Source organism: Orbicella franksi, chromosome 12 (genome assembly GCF_964199315.1).
Source record: "Orbicella franksi chromosome 12, jaOrbFran1.1, whole genome shotgun sequence".
In the NCBI taxonomy this organism is placed as follows: domain Eukaryota; kingdom Metazoa; phylum Cnidaria; class Anthozoa; order Scleractinia; family Merulinidae; genus Orbicella; species Orbicella franksi.
Window position 1 is genome coordinate 21,269,352 of NC_138156.1, and position 19,773 is coordinate 21,289,124.

The following is a 19,773-nucleotide window of genomic DNA, read 5'->3' on the forward strand; positions in this document are numbered from 1 at the left end:
CTCACTCACTCACTCACTCACTCACTCACTCACTCACTCACTCACTCACTCACTCACTCACTCACTCACTCACTCACTCACTCACTCACTCACTCACTCACTCACTCAACCAATCAATCAATCAATCAATCATTGAGCAATCAATTAATTACTCATGAAATCACTTATACAATTGATCAATCAGTCAATCAATCAATTGTTCGCTAAATCACTCAAAAAATCAATCAATCACAGAAACAATCAATCAATCAATCACTCACTCAGAAAATCATTTAATCAATCAATCACTGAAACAGTCAATCACTCATACAGTCAATCAATCAATCACTCAAACAATCCATCTCTCAAACAGTCAATCAATCACTCAAACAGTCAATCGATCACTGAAACAATCAATCAATCAATCACTCAAACAGTCAATCAATCACTGAAACAATCAATCACTCTAACAGTCAATCACTCAATCACTCAATCCATCTCTCAAACAGTCAATCAATCACTCAAACAATCAATCAATCAATCAATCAATCACTCAAACAATCAATCAATCAGTCAAACAATCAGTCAGTCACTCAAACAATCAATCAATCTAACAGTCAATCAATCACTCAAACAATCAATCAATCACTGAGGCAATCAATCAATCGCTCAAAGAGTCAATCGATCAATCAATCACTGAAACAATCATTCAAACAATCAATCAATCAATGAAACAATCGCTCAAACAGTCAATCAATCAATCAATCACTGAAACAATCACTCAAATAGTCAATCAGTCACTCAAACAATCAATCACTCAAACAATCAAGCGATCATACAATCATTCAATCACAATCAATCAATCACTCAAACAATCAATCGATCACTCAAACAATCACTTTCAATCAATCAATCATACAATTAATCAATTACTGAAACAATCATACAATCAATCATACAATCAGTCAGTCAAAATATCAGTCCATAAATCAATCACTGAATCAATCAGTCACTCAAACAAGCAATCTATAAATCTCAATCATTCATGCCGATCATTCAGGCAATCAATAGGTCAATTAATCAATTGTTGAAAGAAGAGTGGTATAAGAGGAGCTCACTTGAATTATTTTATGTGTTGCAGTTAATGATTTACTAGGAATAAATTGTAAACCAATTGAAAACTAGAAGATAACGATTTACACGTGTAGTTGAAGTCACACTTTAACTGAGATCAAAAATGAACTAAATGTAACGTGCACACAGATGTGCATATCAATAAGTTATCTGGCTGACATCTACAGTATGCTCTGTGCTACACAACCTACCCTGGTTCCTTTCCATTTCTCCGTTAAATGTGCATGAGATTTTGAAATGGTACTAGTCAATTGTCAAATACAAACCCTCCGTTTGGGTTTAATTTTACGTTTAATTACATGAACAATTGAATAATTATGAACAACCTATCGTTGTGTGAGTACTTACAGCTGCCTGAAGAATCAGTTTGTCTCTGAGCCGTTTGAAAGAAATATATAAAAGTCAGTTCAACCAAACCTTAAAGGGGCTACGTCACGGTTTGCGCATATTGAAAAGTGTAGCCTCGATTTTTTAAATTCGTAGTTTGTAATCCGTGTTAATCTTCTCCATCCTTGGCTTGTTCCTTTATGGTTTATTATTATCTCTTTGGTGTTTTTATATCTTATTTAACTGTTAATAAGGGTAGGGAAATCTGTTATTTAGATGTTACTTGAACGGGAACTGAATAAATGAAACTTGCTTTTGGTTAACATTTCGTCAATTCTGGAAATGCTAGATGTTCTCCCTACCATTTAAAGGTAATTTTTTATGTGGCCAAAATAACTCAAAATACCGTGACTGAGCTCCTTTAAAAACTTGCAGCTAGTTTCAAGCGTGAGAAAGGCGGGGAACGTATGAAACTGATGTCAGATACAGGATGATCCCTTAACTCTGACTTTACCTAATTTGGGGGGTTCTATTCAAAGTTCTGTACGAGGAAGCTCCGCCCCGAGGTCCAACCTCTTACCCTTTTGAATACCTTATACCAGAAAAGGTACCCCTTTCGTATATCTTTTATTGAAAAAAAGGTACCTATTTTCACGTACCTACTTGAAAACCCTACATCCCTTTTCTGGACCTTTGGAATGAAGTTAATGAACAGTAGAGAACATCTAGCATTTCCAGAATTGAAGAAATGTTAACCGATAGACAGGTTTCAATTATTCAGTTCCCGTTCAAGTAATATCTAAATAACAGATTTCCCTACCCTTTCATATACCTCAACTTGTGAAATCCCCCGAGCGGAGCCTCCCGGTAGCGTATAGGCCGTTACAGAGAGTACCCCCCAGGACCTAAACTGTGAAGTAATGGCTTAATCACGCTGCTCTTTCGAATCAGTCAGCACACGTATGAAAGCAATTTTTATTTTGCAAATATTCGTATCAAAATATATATTAGAAAATTTGTCTCTAAATTAAAATATCATTTGAAATTAAAATTGAGAAATGAGGAACGAGAACTTACAAAAAACAGCTATTTATATTACCAGTTTGGAGAAGTTGATTTTTAACCCGGGATGAGGATAAAGAGAACTCACCCTGAAAACGAGGTTGAGACGTACTGCTTTCGACAATCCTTTGAAACATCTCTTCTGGCTTAGCCTGCAGAACAGGTAGTTAAGCCCTCAGCAATCCCTTAGCAACTGCTCGAAATCTGTACCGTAACCTTCTGAAATTAACCACCCCCGGAAAGTAACGTCAAACAATTGTGGTCGCTAATAAATCCCGAAAGTAGCAACCCGCCCCCCACCACCACCACCACCCTCCTGCCCGAGGTTCAGTTCAATACCAAGGCTCAGTAGTATATTTTTTCTCAATCAATAGTCAGGTGAATGTTACTCTACGTAGCTTGATTTGAGCCACTGTACAACAGGGGAAGGTATCGTTTGTGAAGCGAAGCGTTGTGAAATGTCCATTCGCCTTCGTCAGTTCATGTTGCGCCTTGTTAAAACGAAGCCCGTGGAATTTTCATCAAAAGGAACGAACTAACAGGAACTGTTCTTTAAATTAACACTGAAAACTCTGTATCATTTTCATCAGGAGTGTCTTAAAAGGAACGTTGCTTCAAATTTAAATTGAAATCTCCACCAACGCACTGAGATATTGTCAAAGTAGACTAACATAGCAGTGCTTTATGAAGTAGAAACGATTTACGGTATCTGAGTAGCTTTCCTGCCGACCACGGACAACGCGGTTTACGCATGCAGATCCCACCCATAGCTACCCGTGCGGCAGCAGCATAGACTTAAGGTGGCTCCCTATAGTTTTACGATTGCACGCGCGCATAGGACGAAAGCTCAAGTAATCTGCGCGTGCTGAAAGGAAAACTTAGAAATCCTTCGTTTATTGTTGGGAAGGCTCATCGATGCATCAGAGTGACTTTTGGTTCTGTTAATTTTCGGTGAATCGCTAAACAATCGCGTAACATTCGAGGTTGAGCTTCAATTGGATTAACTTCTGAATCGCATGAACGAGAATAAAGGGCGCATATCTGGTTGACTGAATCGTGTGCCTGCTCGGGCAAAGGGCCCTACAAGTTGTGATCATCTCTTGGCTTTCGCTATCAGTCCTGAAATTACTCACTCGCAGGAAGACTTTTCATTCGCAGGACCACTCGTTTTCAAAACCGGAAGCTCTTAGAATGGATAAACACCTGGATTTCAATATCTACTTACAGCTACTTACGGCCTTCAGGCAAATTTATTAAAGAAATTCAAGTAAAATCGACTTAAACTTGAAAAGAATGCATAGAGCGGCTCTAGACTGAAACACAAAGCATAAATTGATCTAAGGTAAGTACGTTCACGCGAAAATTGAATTGATTCCGCAAGAGATGGTCAGGGAACTGAATATTAAATGAGGAAGTAAGTATTCGCACGGCACTTGTACGTGCGACTCCAATGTGCTATTCGTACGGTGGTCCACAATTCTCTTTGAATTTCTATGAAATAACTTACGTTTTCTGATCCAAAACATTGTGTGTCTGATTAGATTCATGCAGTGAGCGAGTCAATTTGATTCACAATAATTTGCCTCATCTATGTGTAATACGCGAACAGCTCCTTTCGCGCATTTTACAAAGCTGAACTCACGAAAATATTAACAACCTTTCGTTTATTAAATACGGTCTTTTACGGGAAGAATTTCACTTGAAGAAGGTGGGTCATCATTCGGGAGAAGAATTTCTAACAACTTTTAAACATCGGCACAGTCTATCGAATTCGCTGAAATATTCATTTACATGGAAATCTGCAAACGAAGTCGCTACTAGTCGTGAGAGACCTCGGTACGACTGTCGCGAAAATACATCTGTATTCCACGAAAGTACTGCTGATTATACGTTGAAGGTTCGAACAGCGATGAAGGTAAATGATTTGTGGCTTTATTGCGCAAACTTTGGAGAATTGTGTTCGAATAGCGCGTACACTGCCTATTAATAGTCTAGATCTGCCTGCGCTTGTTAAAGTTGTGATAAAATGGTTGACTAAGTACTGATTCTATTTACAAGGAAAAACATCATCCCTTTTGGCGAAGCTTAAAACTACACGAAAAAGTAACGATTTAGCGCCGGTGTATCCGAGGAAAGCGAGACAAGAGTTGTGTCGCTTAATCGCAGAATCTTTCACTGTTCGAAGCACAGTCGTGAAACTGTTCGATCAAAGAGGACTATGATAATGAATGCAGTTGTGTATCCAATTTTTGCTTCGAAGCGAAATTATTCGCTGCATCATGATCGCCACAAACTCTGGTTATCAATCTACAAATGAAAATATAGTTGTCTAAAAATCTTAATAGTTTCATCCTTGAAAAAATGAAGAAAAATGTATCAAGGAGATGACAAGTTATTCAGATCTTGTTGACAGCGTCCCGTTTTTCCTGGAAATTCGCGTGACCTCGGCAAGTTAGCGTGACAGTCAAAGCTTCCGGTTGAAATGTACGTATACCGAACTCTCAAGTAAAAATATAGACTTGCTGTCTGTCTTTATTTTACATTGCAGAAGTTCAAGCAATGATTAAAATGATTATTTTGCAAATCGCACTATATTTGGCCGCCTTCAATGTCCCTTGCCTCCACGCCAGTGGCTATTCCAGCGAACAATGCTCACAGAAGAACGGCGATTGTGACGAAAATGGGTCCATATTGGTAAGAAATGAATGTCATTACTAAAAATTTGAATTTCTATATTTCTATCCATGGTAGCTTTCTAAGTCATACTGTTCTCCGTTCGTATTTCTTTATGCTTCCCTTTGACTTCCGTTTTTCTCAGGAAAAGGCTGTAGATAAATATTTTTGAAGCATGCGGTTGAACGACCAGTTGTGATAACAATGATACAAAAATCTGTTTTAAGACGCAAATATCCGGAAAAACGTTTTTATAATTGTGTGTACGAAAACTAAGTCAGAAGTTCTAAACCGATAGGTATATGAGCTGATAACCGAGGCAAAATGGGCCAGGCGGAACCCCAGATATGCAATATCCAAATTCAACGTTCTTGGGGAGGCAGCGCTCCGAGCTGCGACCATTATGCGACCATTTAAAAGCAAAAAACTGGCGATCACAATTTCCGGGAAAATCTGTGTGACCATTTTCCGATTTACGATCGCCAATGGCAACCTTGAAATACCCTGAACTTAGACACTACTCGGAGCGTGTTTTTCTCGTTTCGAAACCTTTATTGGCAAACTACTTTGCAGAGTAAATTAAATAGGGATTTTCTTTTCTTTTGTTTATCTTTTTGCAGGTAAAAGCGACGGAATCTAACAACAAGGATTCGGGGAGCATTTCCAAAATTGAGGAAGCACTGAACGATCTGCGCTCAAAGTTAGCTGATTCTCCCGAGTCTCAACAAAAACTTGATGAGGTAACGGACTGGGTGGAAAAACAGAAAGACAAAAACAAAGGCAGAACAGATAAGAAACCTTTTGAAGAAATAGACAAAGTTCTAAAAACCACGGTGAATAGCATTGAAAAATTTAAAACCAAAGATCCTCTGCAAATTACAACGGGTGTCCTGGACATTGTCTCAAGTTTTACAAACCTGGTTGATGTTGGGAAACCTTACGGGTTTGTTATTCGGAGTCTTTGGGCTGGTGTGAGCAGGTTGTTGACAGAAAGTAAACCTAATGAACCGAATGTAGTGGATCAAGTGGCAAAAGTTGTACACGATGAGATGGCTCACTTTAACAGAGGGTTGCAGGATCAAAAATACAACGGTCTGAAACGCCGCGTCTCCGATCAGATTTTCCAGTTTCGGCGCATGAAGCCAGGAGAGAAATTAGACGACCCTAACTTGTGGAATGACTACGTGCAGTTTTTGGGTGAGCTTGCGATCAGATTCGAATATCCAGTTCCCTTCAAGTATGAATACAGTCAGCTGACAGAAGATCCCGATGTGGCAGATTTCGTAACAGCTGTAGTTACGTACTCCGAAGCTCACTCTTGCTTCATGGCTCTACTGTTCGTTGCCAAAGCAGTTTATACAGACTTTGGCATCGCGCATGAAAACGACGTAGCCACTGTGGATCGAAAAATGGATTGTCAAATCAATGATGCTAAAGAAAAACTTTCTTTTCTGTCAGAGGAGAGATTTTTGACATTTCGAGGAAAACTTACAAAAATTGTGGCTTTAAGCAGAAGTATCCGTAGAAGAAGCCTGGTGGAAACCGTTCGACACAGCCTAGGTTTGTCGCCAATGCACCAGCTATCAACAGTTGAGTCTTCTGCGAGAAAAGTGGATAAACAGTCAGTGACGTTGAAGTCAGCACAGATCTGCAATTGGTTTCTGCTCCAGTATGGTGGTATCAGATTTTCCATTCAGTTTATCAATGATGCAGACTTTCCAATGAAGATTTTCTCGGGCGAAGTCGGCTGGAGTCAAGGAAACCAACTGAAGTTTGTACAAACGGTTCAGCCTAGCGGTCGGCATCATATTGGTCTTCCTTTCTCGTTCTCCACTGCCGGCTTCTTAATTCTGGATGTAAACAACGTCCTAGGCTCCGATGTAGTTATGGAGCCACCTCCGGAATATACCAGGGTTATCGAATTTGCAGTGTCGAATGTTTTTCTCGACACTAAGATTAGCATGCAAGACAAAACGGATGCAGGGTTTTCCCGCGGTCTGGTCACCCTAAACGAGAGATCTGAAGATGCAGTTACTCTGTTCTTTTCTGAAGGCGGAAAATATTACATCGCCAAAGCTGAGATTTTTGTCTGTTGGCCGGATCGCATTTGGCGCTTTGTCGTTCAAGACTTTGACCCAGAAGCCGTTAGAGACTAGTGAGTCGATCAATTCGAAGCCTCAACATCCCCTCCCCTGAGGGGGCCACCGGGCTTTTGACCTTTTGAAGATTGGTTTGTTCAAATTCCCGCCCATCGGGTCAAAATTGCTTTCAAATGCCCTACCCAAATGAACTCAAATCCACACTCTAGCTTTTAAAAATTCCCTCAAAAATTTTGCTCAGTTTTTGTATACCTTTTCAACTGAGCCATTCGCTCACGAAAGCGACCTCTTTACCTCTTTAAAAACTCCTCCATACTGTAAAACTACACACGTGCATTCCGTTAGGAAGACTTGACACATTCAGTTCAAATTCCCCACCTAACCCAGGCAAGGTTCAAATTCCCCACTCCCGGGGCACGGATGACGATCAGATCCTCAGGAGTGGATGTTGAAGCCTCGAATTGATCAGTACATAACAGCATAACAGCTTAGTTCCCAGGATGTCTCTTCTTCACACCCCTCTTTGATGAGGGGGGGGGGGGGAGATCCTACTAACAAAGTTGCTTGCAGAGGCAGGGGGGTTGTTCAGCAAATCTAGAGAAGGCAGCTCAAAGAGTTGTTGCGAGAGCACAAGACATCTCCCCTCTACTAGCTATGGTTGAAGTGACTCTATAGGTTTCCCCTGCTAGACTACCTTTGAATACCATCATTTAACATCAAAATTTAGGACAACAAAACAGGACACTTAAATGCTTTCCAAACACCTGATAAAAATTTTATAAACCCATGAACAAAAAATAATAGCATAGCAAAGAAAGTGCAGTTCACCATTGAGACAAAAGGAAAAACTCAAAACATATCGATGGAAAAAAAAGAAACATCAGTACCTATCGCTATGTAAATATTTGTGTTCCACAGGCAAAAATATCCGACATTAGTACAGAACACTAAATGGAAAATGAGGATGGGCTGCATCTCTTGCAACTTTCTTTTCGTCCACTTGAAAATCCAAACTATCACAGCAAACATGTAAGATCTCTTTGTTAACATTTTGTACTGTATATATTTTTATTAAACCTTTCACTTACTTGATCTCAAAAGTAATTCTCAATACTATCTGTCATACATTTCCTCTAAAGTCAGTTCTGAGAATTTAGCAATGGATCAACTGCTAATCCCCTGGTTGAGATTTTGTTTGTTCTCATCATCTTTCCTCTTGATATTGTATTGCACAGTGAGAAGAAATTACTCATGGTAACTTCACAAAAATGAAAGGGCTACTGATATAATTCATTTCCGTGCGCTTTGTTCCTGAAAACCCCATGCCCTTTACAGAGAAAATCACAGGTTTAAACTTTTCACCCCCAGGAGAGACTAACATCTACTTTCTCCTAACAGTATCCCTGCTGCATCAAACATTAGGGTCATTAGAATAAAGGAAATGATCAGCAACCAATGAAGCTCTCAATTGTTAAATTCTCTATTTCAAAAGCACAAGAAATATTATATTAGGGTGTAGAGGGATCAACCAGTGCTGCTCAAGAAATCTTCCCTTAAGGTATTATCCCTGGGGGAGGGGGAAAGAATTCAAAACAGCAGCTGAAATTGAGCCAATAAACTTCAAAGCTAAGGGTTGGACTGGTCATGAGAATAAAGACCACCTATTGCAGCAGCCGTCTATCTATGTTTGACCCCACCCCACCACCCCGACATCGGTTGTCAACATATTCACCCTCACGGGGTGGGTGAAGTCAACCTACCCTGGCTCTTTTTTTTTGCTCAGTTAAATGTGCATGAGCCGTGAAATGGCGAACCGCCATGACGGTTTTTCTACTTCAGTAGCAAAACGAAGGGACCTAGGTACACACAACCGAGGGCGCAAATCGAAGGCAAATCGAAGGCTGCTTCTTGTGAATGAACCCGCACTCTAATGGTTTGCGAACTTTATAGCAGCTCTATATAACAAAATGATGACAAAAGGGGGAAAGAATCGGAAGTGGAACTAGTGTAAGTCTCAAATTTTACGTTTAATTTCGCGAACAGTTGAATAATAGGCCCTTTGCAGCTAGGGTCACATGACCAAAATTGTCCTCAAAAAAATTATATATTATGGGCTATAACTGAAAGAATGTCAAACATGGAAAGAGCATATCGAAAATCCCAAAATGGCCAAGTTTGAGGCCCCTGGCATTAAAGAGTAAGTATATACGTCAGTTCGTAATTGTGGAAAATTTAGAGGATATCTATGGAAAACGTTGCTGGAGAGAAAGGTCTTGCTCTCAAGAAACTTTTTCCATAGAAATCTTAGTTTTTTAAATATTCAAACCATCATAAAATGTCATTCTTTAGTGCCAGGGGCCTCAAACTTGGCCTTTTTGATTTTATTTATTGTCACGTGATGGCTTAGCTGCAAAGGACCTATTAAGTCAGCCAAACATTAAAACAAAAACTTGTAGCTGGTGTCAGAGGCAACCGTGGGAAAGTCGGGGAAAGTGTAAGACTGGTGTTAGACACAGTGATTATCCCTTTTGTAAACACTGACTTTACCTTAACTGCAGTGGGTCTAGTCACGCTGGTACGTACTTTCTGTCAGTCAGCACTCGTATGAAAGTAATTTTTATTTTGCAAATTTTCGTATCAAAATATATATTAAAAAAATAAACTGTCTCTCTGAAATAATATTTGAAATTAAAACTGGGAAATGAGGAAGGAGAACTTGCACAGAACAGCTGTTTATGTTATCAGTTTAGAAGAAGCTGGTTTTTGGTCAAGAAATGTAAGCCGGGATGAGGATCAAGAGGGCTCGCCCTAAAAACGAGGTTGAGACTTCTAATCCTTAGAAACGTCCCTTCTGGCTTAGCCCTGCAGAACAGAGCGCGAAACATGAGCGTGGAGCCCGAAACACGTCACGAGCGCGGTGCACGAGAAAGAAGCAATGAAAAACATTTATTTTTGGTCTCGCGCTTTGCGATCTACCCCGCTAAACCACCTGTTCTGTTCACGCAGTTTTTCCCCGTGTTAAACGTTATAGAGGAAAGATCGTGTGACGAGTTATACAAGAGAGTACTTGTGAAGGAGGCTGTTATGCCTAAGGTTTAAAGAAAGATCAATCTTTACAGTGTTTACACTATCTTATCATCTGTTTTCAGTTCTCTCTACTGTTCGACAACAAATTCAAGCTAAAAGCTAGTGCTGACTAAAACCTACATGCGTTGCAAAATTCTCCTAAGAACGTTTGTTTGTGCATGAAACTCAGATGAGACAGCCTGTACGCTAATTTAAGGGTCGAGGTAAGGAAAATAAGCGCGGGTTGGGAAAGAAGGAAAATAATTAATTGAAGTGTATGTATAACTATTCTAAACCTGAACGTTGTCATTCTGCATGTCTTAGCTGACTTGCTGTAATCTGTCAAGAAACTTGGTCGCTTCCCAGTAGGCCGATCCAAGGTAGTTCTCCACATCAAATTCAAAGCTTTGAAGATTAGACACGGCGAATCCGGTAAAAGGGGCTTGTCCTGTTCTTTGAGTAAAAGGAGTTGGTGAAACTAAGTTTTCTTTTTCAGTGTCGGCCCTCTTGTTAGCATCCCAGTCGGTAATCTGCAAAATATATATTAATAAAACCAATATAAATACCGTGGTTTGTTTATGCTTCTACACACTCAGAAGACTAATGCTGTTTTTGAAAGGAATTCCGGATAAGAAAAAACATAAAAAACGTGAACTACAACGCGAGAAGACCCGCATTCTGCTACTTTTTCTTGCTAAGGAAGAAAGAGTTTCACTGTTCCTCGTAGCCACTGTTACTGTTACTCTACATTTGAATAAGGTCTTGACCAGTAGGGAGCTACCAGCGGATCTCGGAGGTAGTTTCGTTTCAAACGTATACTTTTTAACTTTATTCAAAGCATAAACCAGCAAGCGTCAGTGAAATAGATGCTTCCCATTGTGTCGATTGGGGTTAATAACCATCTTTATTGGGAAGAAGAAAGGGGCGGCGAGGGGGGGACATGACTTAGACTTGGTATAATGAGTTGAACACTTGACGCAGGAAAGGGGCTACAGAATAAGGGCAGACTTCAGAACAAGGGAAGAAGCACTGCTAAAACGGGATGGGAGCAGCCTCTCCCGCGCACGTCTTTTTCTTACGCCGGGTGTGGTGCGCGTGAGAGGGGTCGCCCGCCTGAGAGGCGTCGCGCGTGTGAGAAGCGCGTGGCGCCCGCTTTCCACTATACAACACTCGCGCTTTGTCCACCAAAATGTGCTATACAGTATGTTAAATTATTTACCTTTTGGCTGTGTCCTTTCTCCGCGTCTTTCTCCAGCGCTTCCTTCATTGAGTCGATTTGCGCGAGCAGCACTTGCCTCTCGTTCGCTAAATCCTCCATTTCACCTGTCTGTGAGACATTTGTGTTTTGCAGTTCGTTCTCTTTTTGTCTTAGCCGTCCTTGCAACACGGCAATCTGCTCTTTTATTCGTTGATTTTCTTCTGCGAATCGTTGGGCTTCGAGGGAACTGTTGAGTGGGGCTCCTCCGAATGAGCCCGGTAACGACTCCACGTTGAGCTGGGTCCCAGATTCTCTGCGGATTAGCTCGTCGACGAAAGGCTGAGACTGAGCCTCCACTTTAGGTGTTGACGTCAGAGGAGTTTGACGTTTTAGCCTTTGAACTTCGTCTTCAAGTTGATCGACTTGGAATTGGAGACGTTTACCTTGCTTTAACAAGAATTCATTCTCTTCGTGTAACTTAAAATTTTCTTGCTCAATTCTTGCTTGCTTTTCCTTTAAATCTCGAAGCTCTGTTTCTGGTAAGTCATCTGATAAACTGTCCCTTTCTTTGCCTTCTTCATCCTGTTTTTCTCTCTCGATCAAAGCCTCTTTGAGATAGCGATTTTCTATCTCTAGATTATCTTTCTCTTTCATTAACTGTTCGTTTTGTCTCTCGATTTCGGAAACATCGATGTCATCTCTGTGTCCAGACCTCCTTAGGCTCTCTGTCTCGAGGTAAAGAACTTGATTTTGCTTTCTCAATACCTCGTTGGCTCTTTTCAGAGCTTGAATTTCACTTTTCTTCTTGTAAGTATCTCGTTGAAGAGACTCTAACTCGTCTTCAAGACGGCCTTGCTCTCGAATGGACGTCGAAAGCTGTTCTTTAGTTTGATTTAGATCCTCGGGTTCCAGAAGACTTGTTTGCAATCCCATTTCGAACCTTGGCGTTAATAGAATTTCGTCATATTTTTCCTTTTCTTCCTTCCGCTTTTGTTTCAGAGCTACAAACTTTTCCTTCAGCTTGCCGTATTTTTCCTCCATTTTGTTTAGTTCTTCCTTGCACGTCTCCATCTCGTCCGTGAGCTTTCCTTTGTCCATCTCAGACTCGGTTAATGATCTACTAAGCTTCTCGACTTCCTCGTGCTCTTCAGATTGCGCTTTCTTGCTCTGCGAAACAAACGCTGCAAATTGCTCTTTTTCTTTGCTCAGCTCGCTTCGTAGCGCTTGATTTTGATTCTTAAGCTCTGCGATGATTCTCTCCGAGTTAATTTTCTCCTGTTCAGCTTGGTGCATATGCGTTAAATGTTTCTCTGTTTCCATTAAAACTCTCTCTCGCCCTTTCTGCTCTGTGTCAAGCACGGTGAATAGCTTGGACATTTCCTCTACCTTTCGTCTCACCTCTTCTTCTAAGGCTTTAATCTTCCGTTCACTCGCTTCGTCTGCCTTAAACTTTTCGACGAGAAAATCCTCTTCGAAGCGTTTTCGAGAGTTTTTGAGTTCATCAACCTCGCTTTTAACCCTTGCGAGTTCATCACATTGTTTCCTATTCGTTTGCTGCGCGTCTTCTAACTCGGACTTGAGAGCTGTGATTTCTTTCGTTTTCCTCTTGAGTTCTTGCTTTTGCGTTTTTTGTGACTCACTTATTTTAAGCTGTTCCGCTGTTAGATTAGCTTCATGTGCAATTTGCTGTTGTTGAAACTCTTCTAGCTCCTGTTTAAGCTCGCTTATTTCTTCTTGCTGTGTTTTGTTCAATTTTTGCGCTCTCTCCAAATCTGCTTTAAGTTCTGTTACCTCCTTAGCGTGTCCTTCGCTTACTCTCAATTGCTCTGCCGTTAGATTCGCTTCGTGCGCTATTTGTTGTTGTTGAAAGGTCTCCAGTTCCCGTTCAAGCCTGTTTATCTCGTTTCGTTGTGTTTGGTTCAATTTGCGCTCCGCTTCTAAATCAGCTTTAAGATTCCCGACTAGTTTAGCGTGCCCTTCGCTCGTTATAAGTTGCTCTGCAGTGATGCTTGCCTCGTGCGCTTTCTGTTGTTGTTGAAACTCTGCAAGCTCTTTACTGAGCTTAGTGACTTCTCCCTCCTGTGTTACATTTGTATGACGCGCTACCTCAAGATGTGTTTTCAACTCGGTGATATATTCCACCTGCTCCCTGTTAGCTTGAAGAGCCGTTTCCAGATCAGCCTCAAGAGTTTTAATTGTCTTCAAAAACTGCTCCTTCGCAGCTTCTTCATTCGAGGAAAATGTAGTTTCACCATTCTTCGCATTCAAAGCTATTTGATCTTTTAAGTTCTTTAAGTCTTCGTCATGTTTTTCCTGCATTTTAATAATGCGCTCTTGCGAATTATTTACGGAATGTCTCTCTTGCTCAAGATTTTGACGCAAGGCTTCAATTTCCAAATTAACCGACTCGATTCGTCTCGTTTTTGCCGCTGACTTGCTTCTCTCTTCCTCGAGCTCTCTTTCCAGCTTCTCGATTTTTTCTTCATAATCTCCCGCAAGCCCCTTCATCTGTTGCTCGTATTCCAGACCCAAGCCAGCCGGATTTGGCAAAAAGGTTTCATCGACTGCAGCTAAAGAAATCACTGGCTCGACATTTTGAGGGTAACGAAGATTCTCGATTTCTTCTTGAAGATCTTGTTTTTCAATTTCCGACTGTTTTCGATAATTCTCCAGACTTTCAATCTTCACCGATAGTTTTTCTATTTCTTGTTGGTATTGCGCTATTTTTCCATCTTCGCCTTCGATGGCACCTAGTCCAAGGTCTTGTAACTCTTGCTGAAGCAAATCTTTTTCTTTCCTGACCTTCGTGTAGTCTTCTGTAAGTACTTCGATTTTTTCATGGAGTCCTAAAATGACCTCTTCTGACTTCTCCCTGTGTGCGTCAATGGAATTCTTACTTTCATTTTCAACCTGCTCGAGTTTTTTCGTAAGCTCTTCGATTTTGCTTTCACTCTCTCCAGACTGTTTCTCCAATGTTTTGCTTATATCCTGTTTTTCAGCTTGCAGATTCGCTATCTTTCCTTGCATGCTCTGAACTTCTTCACTGAACTTCGCTTCAGTAGTTTTTAACTTGTCAGTAAGATTTTTAATCTGTTCTTCGTTATTTTGTACTTCGGAATCTAGCCTATGTTTCTCGTCGTTAACAGCTTCCACGTCTTTCCGTAGAGTTTCAATAGTGACTTTGTACTGTTCCACTTTAGCTTCGGAATTAGCCTGGTCCTTCTTCAAGACGTCAAGCTGATTTTCAAGGTCTGAAATCTTGTTCTCATCTTGTTCCTCAACATGTTCTTGCTCGCTTCCTCTTAGTTCCAACTGCTTCTCAAGATCTGAAACTTTTGCTTTGTACTCTTGAAGCTCTAATTCGTTATTGCTGTTCTTCCCTCTCATAACTTCTAATTCATACTCAGGTTCGGGTGTTTTTGTTTGTAAATCAATGTCAGCTTCGGATTTTTTCTCATCCGCGCTTCTCAACCTCTGCACTTCACTTTCCAGCTCTGCGACTTTTTGTTTATACGAAACTACATCCTCTACCAGCAACCGAATTTCCTCGTCTTGAGTTCCCTTCAACCTTTCAATCTGCTCCTTGAGAACAAGAGACTCTCTTCTTTTCATGGGAGGCTTGCCTGGTTTCTTATTGCTTTCTAGCTCGCTGGAAAGATCCGTCACCACCAAGTCGAACTCGGTTTTAAGATTTTCGTTCTCTGCTTGCTGAGTTTCCAAGTTCTCGTGAAGCCGCTCAAGTTCTCGTTCGTGCAACCTCTTCATTGATTTAATCTCTAATTGAAGTTCTTCGTTTGTTCGATCACGATTCCCATCAACGTCTTTCCCTTCTAGATAGCTTCTCTCTGCTTCCTGTAGGCGTTGTTCATAATCCGAGACTACTTTGTCCACCTTCATTTGATGTTCTTCATTGAGCTCTGCGCGAAGTTTCTCTTCCTTTCCTTCAAATTCCTTCTCCTGCTCTGCAATCATACTTTCCAACGACTCGCGCGCCTCAACAAACTCAAGTCGTTCATTTTGGAGACTTTCCTTCAACTCCTTTATTTCATTCTCGTATTCTTCGATTTTTCTTCGCATTGCTTCATCGTTCTCATCCTCATTAACGTGCGATGCATTACGGATTTCTTCTTTTTCTCTTCTGAACGCCTCCTCCATTTGTTCAATATCTTTGGAATGCTTGGCGTTGGTGTCCTCAGCTTGATTTTTTAGTTCCGTTATCATGCTCTTGAGTCGTTGTTTTTCGCTTTCAAACCCACTCCTTGACCCGTCCAACTGCGCTTCAAACTCGCTTTTCATGATCAGGATGTCCTGCGCCATTTGAGCCTCGTTCGCTTCAAGTTGATTGGTCAAGTTTGTAACCTGATCTTGTAACTGGTAAATCTGGTTTTCGTACTGCTCCCTTTCAGAAACGTCCATGGAAGAATGTGTACCAGTTTCTATTCCCCTTGTCTTTTCATCGTACGATCGTCTCAACTCGTCCATCTCAGTTTGATGCTCCGTCAAAAGCGCGTTTTTCTCGCTTTCAAATGCGCTTTTCAGCTCGCTTAAATTTTCCTGAAGCTCAAACTCTTGTTGCTCCACCTTGTCGGCTGCCTCGCTTGCTTTGACAATCTCGCTTTGAAGTTTTTCTTTGAGCACTATGATCTCATCTTCGTAATTACTCTGTAGCGAGGCCATTTGCTCCTTAAGAGCCTCGATTTCAGGCGAATGATCACGTGATCCTACGTCACTCGAGTCGTAGTCAGAGTCTTTTTTTAGCTCGGCGACTCGCTTCCAGCGCTCCTCCCTCAGCTTTAGGTCTTCCATTTCCTTCTTTAGCATTTCTAACTCGATTTCATGTTCGTTGCTTAGTTCTTCAAGCTCTCTTTTGAGTTCCATAGCTTCCTCATTGTGTCGCCTCTCTATTTCTTGTATGTACCTGTCCTTCTTCTTGAGCGTTTCTTGAAGAGCGTCTTGATCCTCAGTAACCTAGCAAAGGATTGGCAAAGGCCTTGAAAGTCACGTAAGACGGATACAACAGAAACGTAAAATGCACGAGCCGTAGGCCAGTCTTTTCTGCAGTTCTTGATTGTTCCGAAACAATCTCAGTGTTTTAAGGCATTGACATACGGAGTTCCTATACATTCTTTATGTTACAGATTTCTACGTGGGAGAAGCAGTAAAAGAGTGTTTTCTATCGTTTATAAACAAAGATCTAACCTGATCAAAACTCTAAAGGTAAAGGATACACATTTGCGTACAACAGGAGTCGTGCAGGCCTGTCACAACTTTTGAATCAGCCTTTGCTGCGAGAGATATACAAAGAACCTCCCATGATCTCTTACAAAAGAGGTACATCGCTCAAAGATATACTCGTCCGATCAAAACTCTAAGGGCAAAGAACACACATTTGCGTACAACAGGAGTCGTGCAGGCCTGTCCGAACTTTTGAATTTTTGTTCACAAATGCGACCTGCAGCTTGCAGGTAGCTGTGTCTCTCAATGTGAGCGTGTGATAGGCATGGGTGTTGCTTCGTCCTGTGCCATTAATCCTACATTTTTATATTGCAAAAAGGAAGCTTAATAGAGAAAATACCGACAGAAGTGCTTAGAACTGAACTCCCTACCTGTTGCAAGTCAAAGGAACTTTTACTCCTCATCATGTCGCGCTCTTCCACCAAGCTTTCACATTCTTCCGACTTTCGTGACAGCTTGTCACTGATGTCCATTAGCGCATCGTCCTTCTCCTGAACTTGCTTCTGCAGGTTTAATACCATCTCACTGAGTAGTTTGGCGTCTTTTGGGAGATCCGACACAGAATTTCTGCTTGCCTGTCACAAATTCAGTCATTGATAACTTTGTCAGGTTAATATTTATTTGAACATCAGCCCAGAAATGGAGAGCAAGGCGTATGACATCAGCTAGCCTTGCACATTGTTTACATCAAAATTCAAAGGGTTTGACAATTTATCTAGAGCTGTTACTTACGAGCCTTGCGTGACCAAAGTTTGTGGTCGTATGTAAATAGACATTAATTTGAGAAATTAATGTATTATTCGTAAAAGCAACTAAAGAAATCTTCCAGCTTGTAAAATCGATTAAAGGAATCGTATAGCCCCTTTAAAAAAATATCAAGTACATGCAAACCAAACAGGTAGGTCATATGTATGTTGCGTGACTATGTAGTTAGTGATAAACAAGTTCGAGCTGGTTTGGTTTCCTTTCAGTTCACGTGAAATAATTTTTCTTACTGTCTTACGTCTTTGATCAGAACTTTTGATCCACACGGTCTTATGGAGGGTAAGAGAAAGATCGTCTTTACATTGTCTTAAATCCCAAAAGAGCAGTTCGAAAATGTTTATACATAATGATTAATTCTTAATAATATCTGTTTATCTTACAAATTTAGCAAACCATAAACATTTATTGCGAGGAAGAATTATTTTAAAAACGAGCTCTACATAACTTGCTGCTTTGTTCCCCAGGCAAACTACTGGATTAATGCAAACAAGAAAGTTCCTTGCAACACTGATTGTTTGTTCATGATGTCCGCTTATCGTCACGACATAAAACTAAAATGCGTTTACGACGTTTTATCGTGTTCCAGTGAACACTGTCGAAGTGACTCAGATTCCGAAAACTAGAAAACGCGAATAGCTTTAGTACTGTAATAGTTTCAGCAGTGTCGACTACCATCTGCTTTCAAGAGCATCTTGTATGTTTACTTAGTTTACCGTTCGTCTGTTGTCAAGTGCTCTTTAGCTTCGTTTCGTGTGACGATACTCGATCTACAATATAATATTTCAAACAAGACACTCGAAAAACGTTTCCATAAATCAAAGCCTGGTGCTTCAAATAACTTTCCACTCACCTTAGAGGCTCCAGGAATACTAGAATTCGCGCTGGCCGGCGTTGATCTCCCATTTGTGGTCCCTTGTGCTGTTCTTTTCACAGGAATGCTAGTTCTACCGGGCACGGGAATAGACGATCGAGGTTTCCCGAACATTTCTTTACACTTTTGAAGTTAACAATACTCACTCTAGACTCTAAAACTGGCTCAGAATCCTTCAAAGTGGACGGCAAGACACTACCTAGTTCTGTTCAATCGCTCTCTGTGAAAGAGTCTAGAGGAATATCAACTTAAGCGGCAAGGACGCGAGTCTGTTGTCAAGTCAATTGAACACCTAATTAAATATTCACGCACGGGATGCCGATAATCTGTTGGTATTCAAATCTCTCAAATGTCAAATCAAGGGTGTCGGATGAATAATATGTTTATGATCGTCACCTTTATGTCTGGGAAGACAAAAAAAAAATCAGTTTTGACCAGTTTTAGACTAGCCGGTGGCATGATTCGGGGACAAGGTCACCCAACGGAAAGTTATGCCTGTATTTCAGGCTGTATTGAGTCCTCGCACTTTCGTTCTATCGGAAATACAAATGCTCGTTGTTTTCGGAAACACGAAGATGCCGTTCAAGCGTTTTCAGTGTGTACGCACATGGTTTTATGCCCGAAACCCGGGCAGAAATTAAAAGCTAACAAATGTATATGTATTTTTTACCAGTATTATTATTTTTATTGGATAAGCACTGGTTTTGTGTTAGGAGAATTTTATAGGCTACCCTCTCTCGGTTTCTATCGACTTTGAGTCTTATAATGCTGTTTTAATACCGTTGTTCCTTGCCTGACAACCGCTTGACAAAACAAACAAACTGCAAAAACCGTGAACAAAGATCCTGCTTGATTGAACGTTGGATCTCACAGGAGATCTAATCAGCCAAACTTGAAAAGTAAAACGATGAGAAGTCAAAGACCACTGCAAGGCTGTCACAACGTCCGCGTATATTTATAGCAATACTCTTTGCTCGCACTTCTCTGGGCAGTGTGAAATGACTGAAACTTTAAAACCAGTCACAGAATCTCTCAATGTCTTCTCCAGGGAAGGGAACAGAGCCCTGGGGACAAGGTTTCCCTAATTACTTGCCTACATTTCAGGGGCACCCAACGACCGTTTTCTCTCGAATGCTTTTAAACGATGTTTTAGGCTATCTGAAGTACTTTTAAAGCTCTGTAGGTTAACTTTAGGTTGCGGTAAAAAAAATTTATCTGTTCGGTAATTCTAGGGGAACTTGAGTATTCTCGAATTTATTAGGGCTTTTTTGTCCATTTTCCGAAAACCTTAGGTCTTATCGCCTTTCCGAAAATGATAGCTGACCTTTTTTCAGTACCCAAAACGACATTTTTAACAATCCGAA

General features: G+C 40.8%; 2 protein-coding genes across 3 annotated transcripts; one reads left to right on the forward strand and one right to left on the reverse strand.

Moving 5' to 3' along the window:
* The first annotated feature begins 38 nt into the window (after nucleotides 1-38).
* Nucleotides 39-9,774, forward strand: LOC145464544 (uncharacterized). 2 transcript variants are annotated; one of them, XM_081448473.1, is made up of 3 exons: nucleotides 39-3,844; nucleotides 5,051-5,196; nucleotides 5,796-9,774. In XM_081448473.1, the coding sequence occupies exons 2-3, from the start codon at nucleotides 5,062-5,064 to the stop codon at nucleotides 7,329-7,331; spliced, it is 1,671 nt and encodes a 556-aa protein (XP_081304599.1). In that variant the 5' UTR covers nucleotides 39-3,844; nucleotides 5,051-5,061; the 3' UTR covers nucleotides 7,332-9,774. The 2 variants fall into 2 exon arrangements, with proteins under 2 accessions (XP_081304599.1, XP_081304598.1); XM_081448472.1 differs by lacking the exon at nucleotides 39-3,844 and adding an exon at nucleotides 3,859-4,417.
* Nucleotides 9,775-9,874: 100 nt separating this feature from the next.
* Nucleotides 9,875-19,025, reverse strand: LOC145464543 (uncharacterized). Its single transcript, XM_081448471.1, has 4 exons — nucleotides 18,389-19,025; nucleotides 17,145-17,348; nucleotides 11,560-16,506; nucleotides 9,875-10,870 (listed from the first exon to the last, which is right to left on the reverse strand). The coding sequence occupies exons 1-4, from the start codon at nucleotides 18,521-18,523 to the stop codon at nucleotides 10,661-10,663; spliced, it is 5,496 nt and encodes a 1,831-aa protein (XP_081304597.1). The 5' UTR covers nucleotides 18,524-19,025; the 3' UTR covers nucleotides 9,875-10,660.
* Between the last annotated feature and the right edge of the window lie 748 nt (nucleotides 19,026-19,773).

Coding starts and splice junctions, on each gene's coding strand:
- LOC145464544 (XM_081448473.1), top strand. CDS start 5,062: ATGATTAAAATGATTATTTTGCAAATCGCACTATATTTGGCCGCCTTC. Junction 5,197..5,795: donor ACGAAAATGGGTCCATATTG/GTAAGAAATGAA, acceptor ATCTTTTTGCAG/GTAAAAGCGACGGAATCTAA.
- LOC145464543 (XM_081448471.1), bottom strand. CDS start 18,523: ATGTTCGGGAAACCTCGATCGTCTATTCCCGTGCCCGGTAGAACTAGC. Junction 17,349..18,388: donor GTATTCCTGGAGCCTCTAAG/GTGAGTGGAAAG, acceptor AATTTGTGACAG/GCAAGCAGAAATTCTGTGTC. Junction 10,871..11,559: donor AGAAAGGACACAGCCAAAAG/GTAAATAATTTA, acceptor TATATTTTGCAG/ATTACCGACTGGGATGCTAA.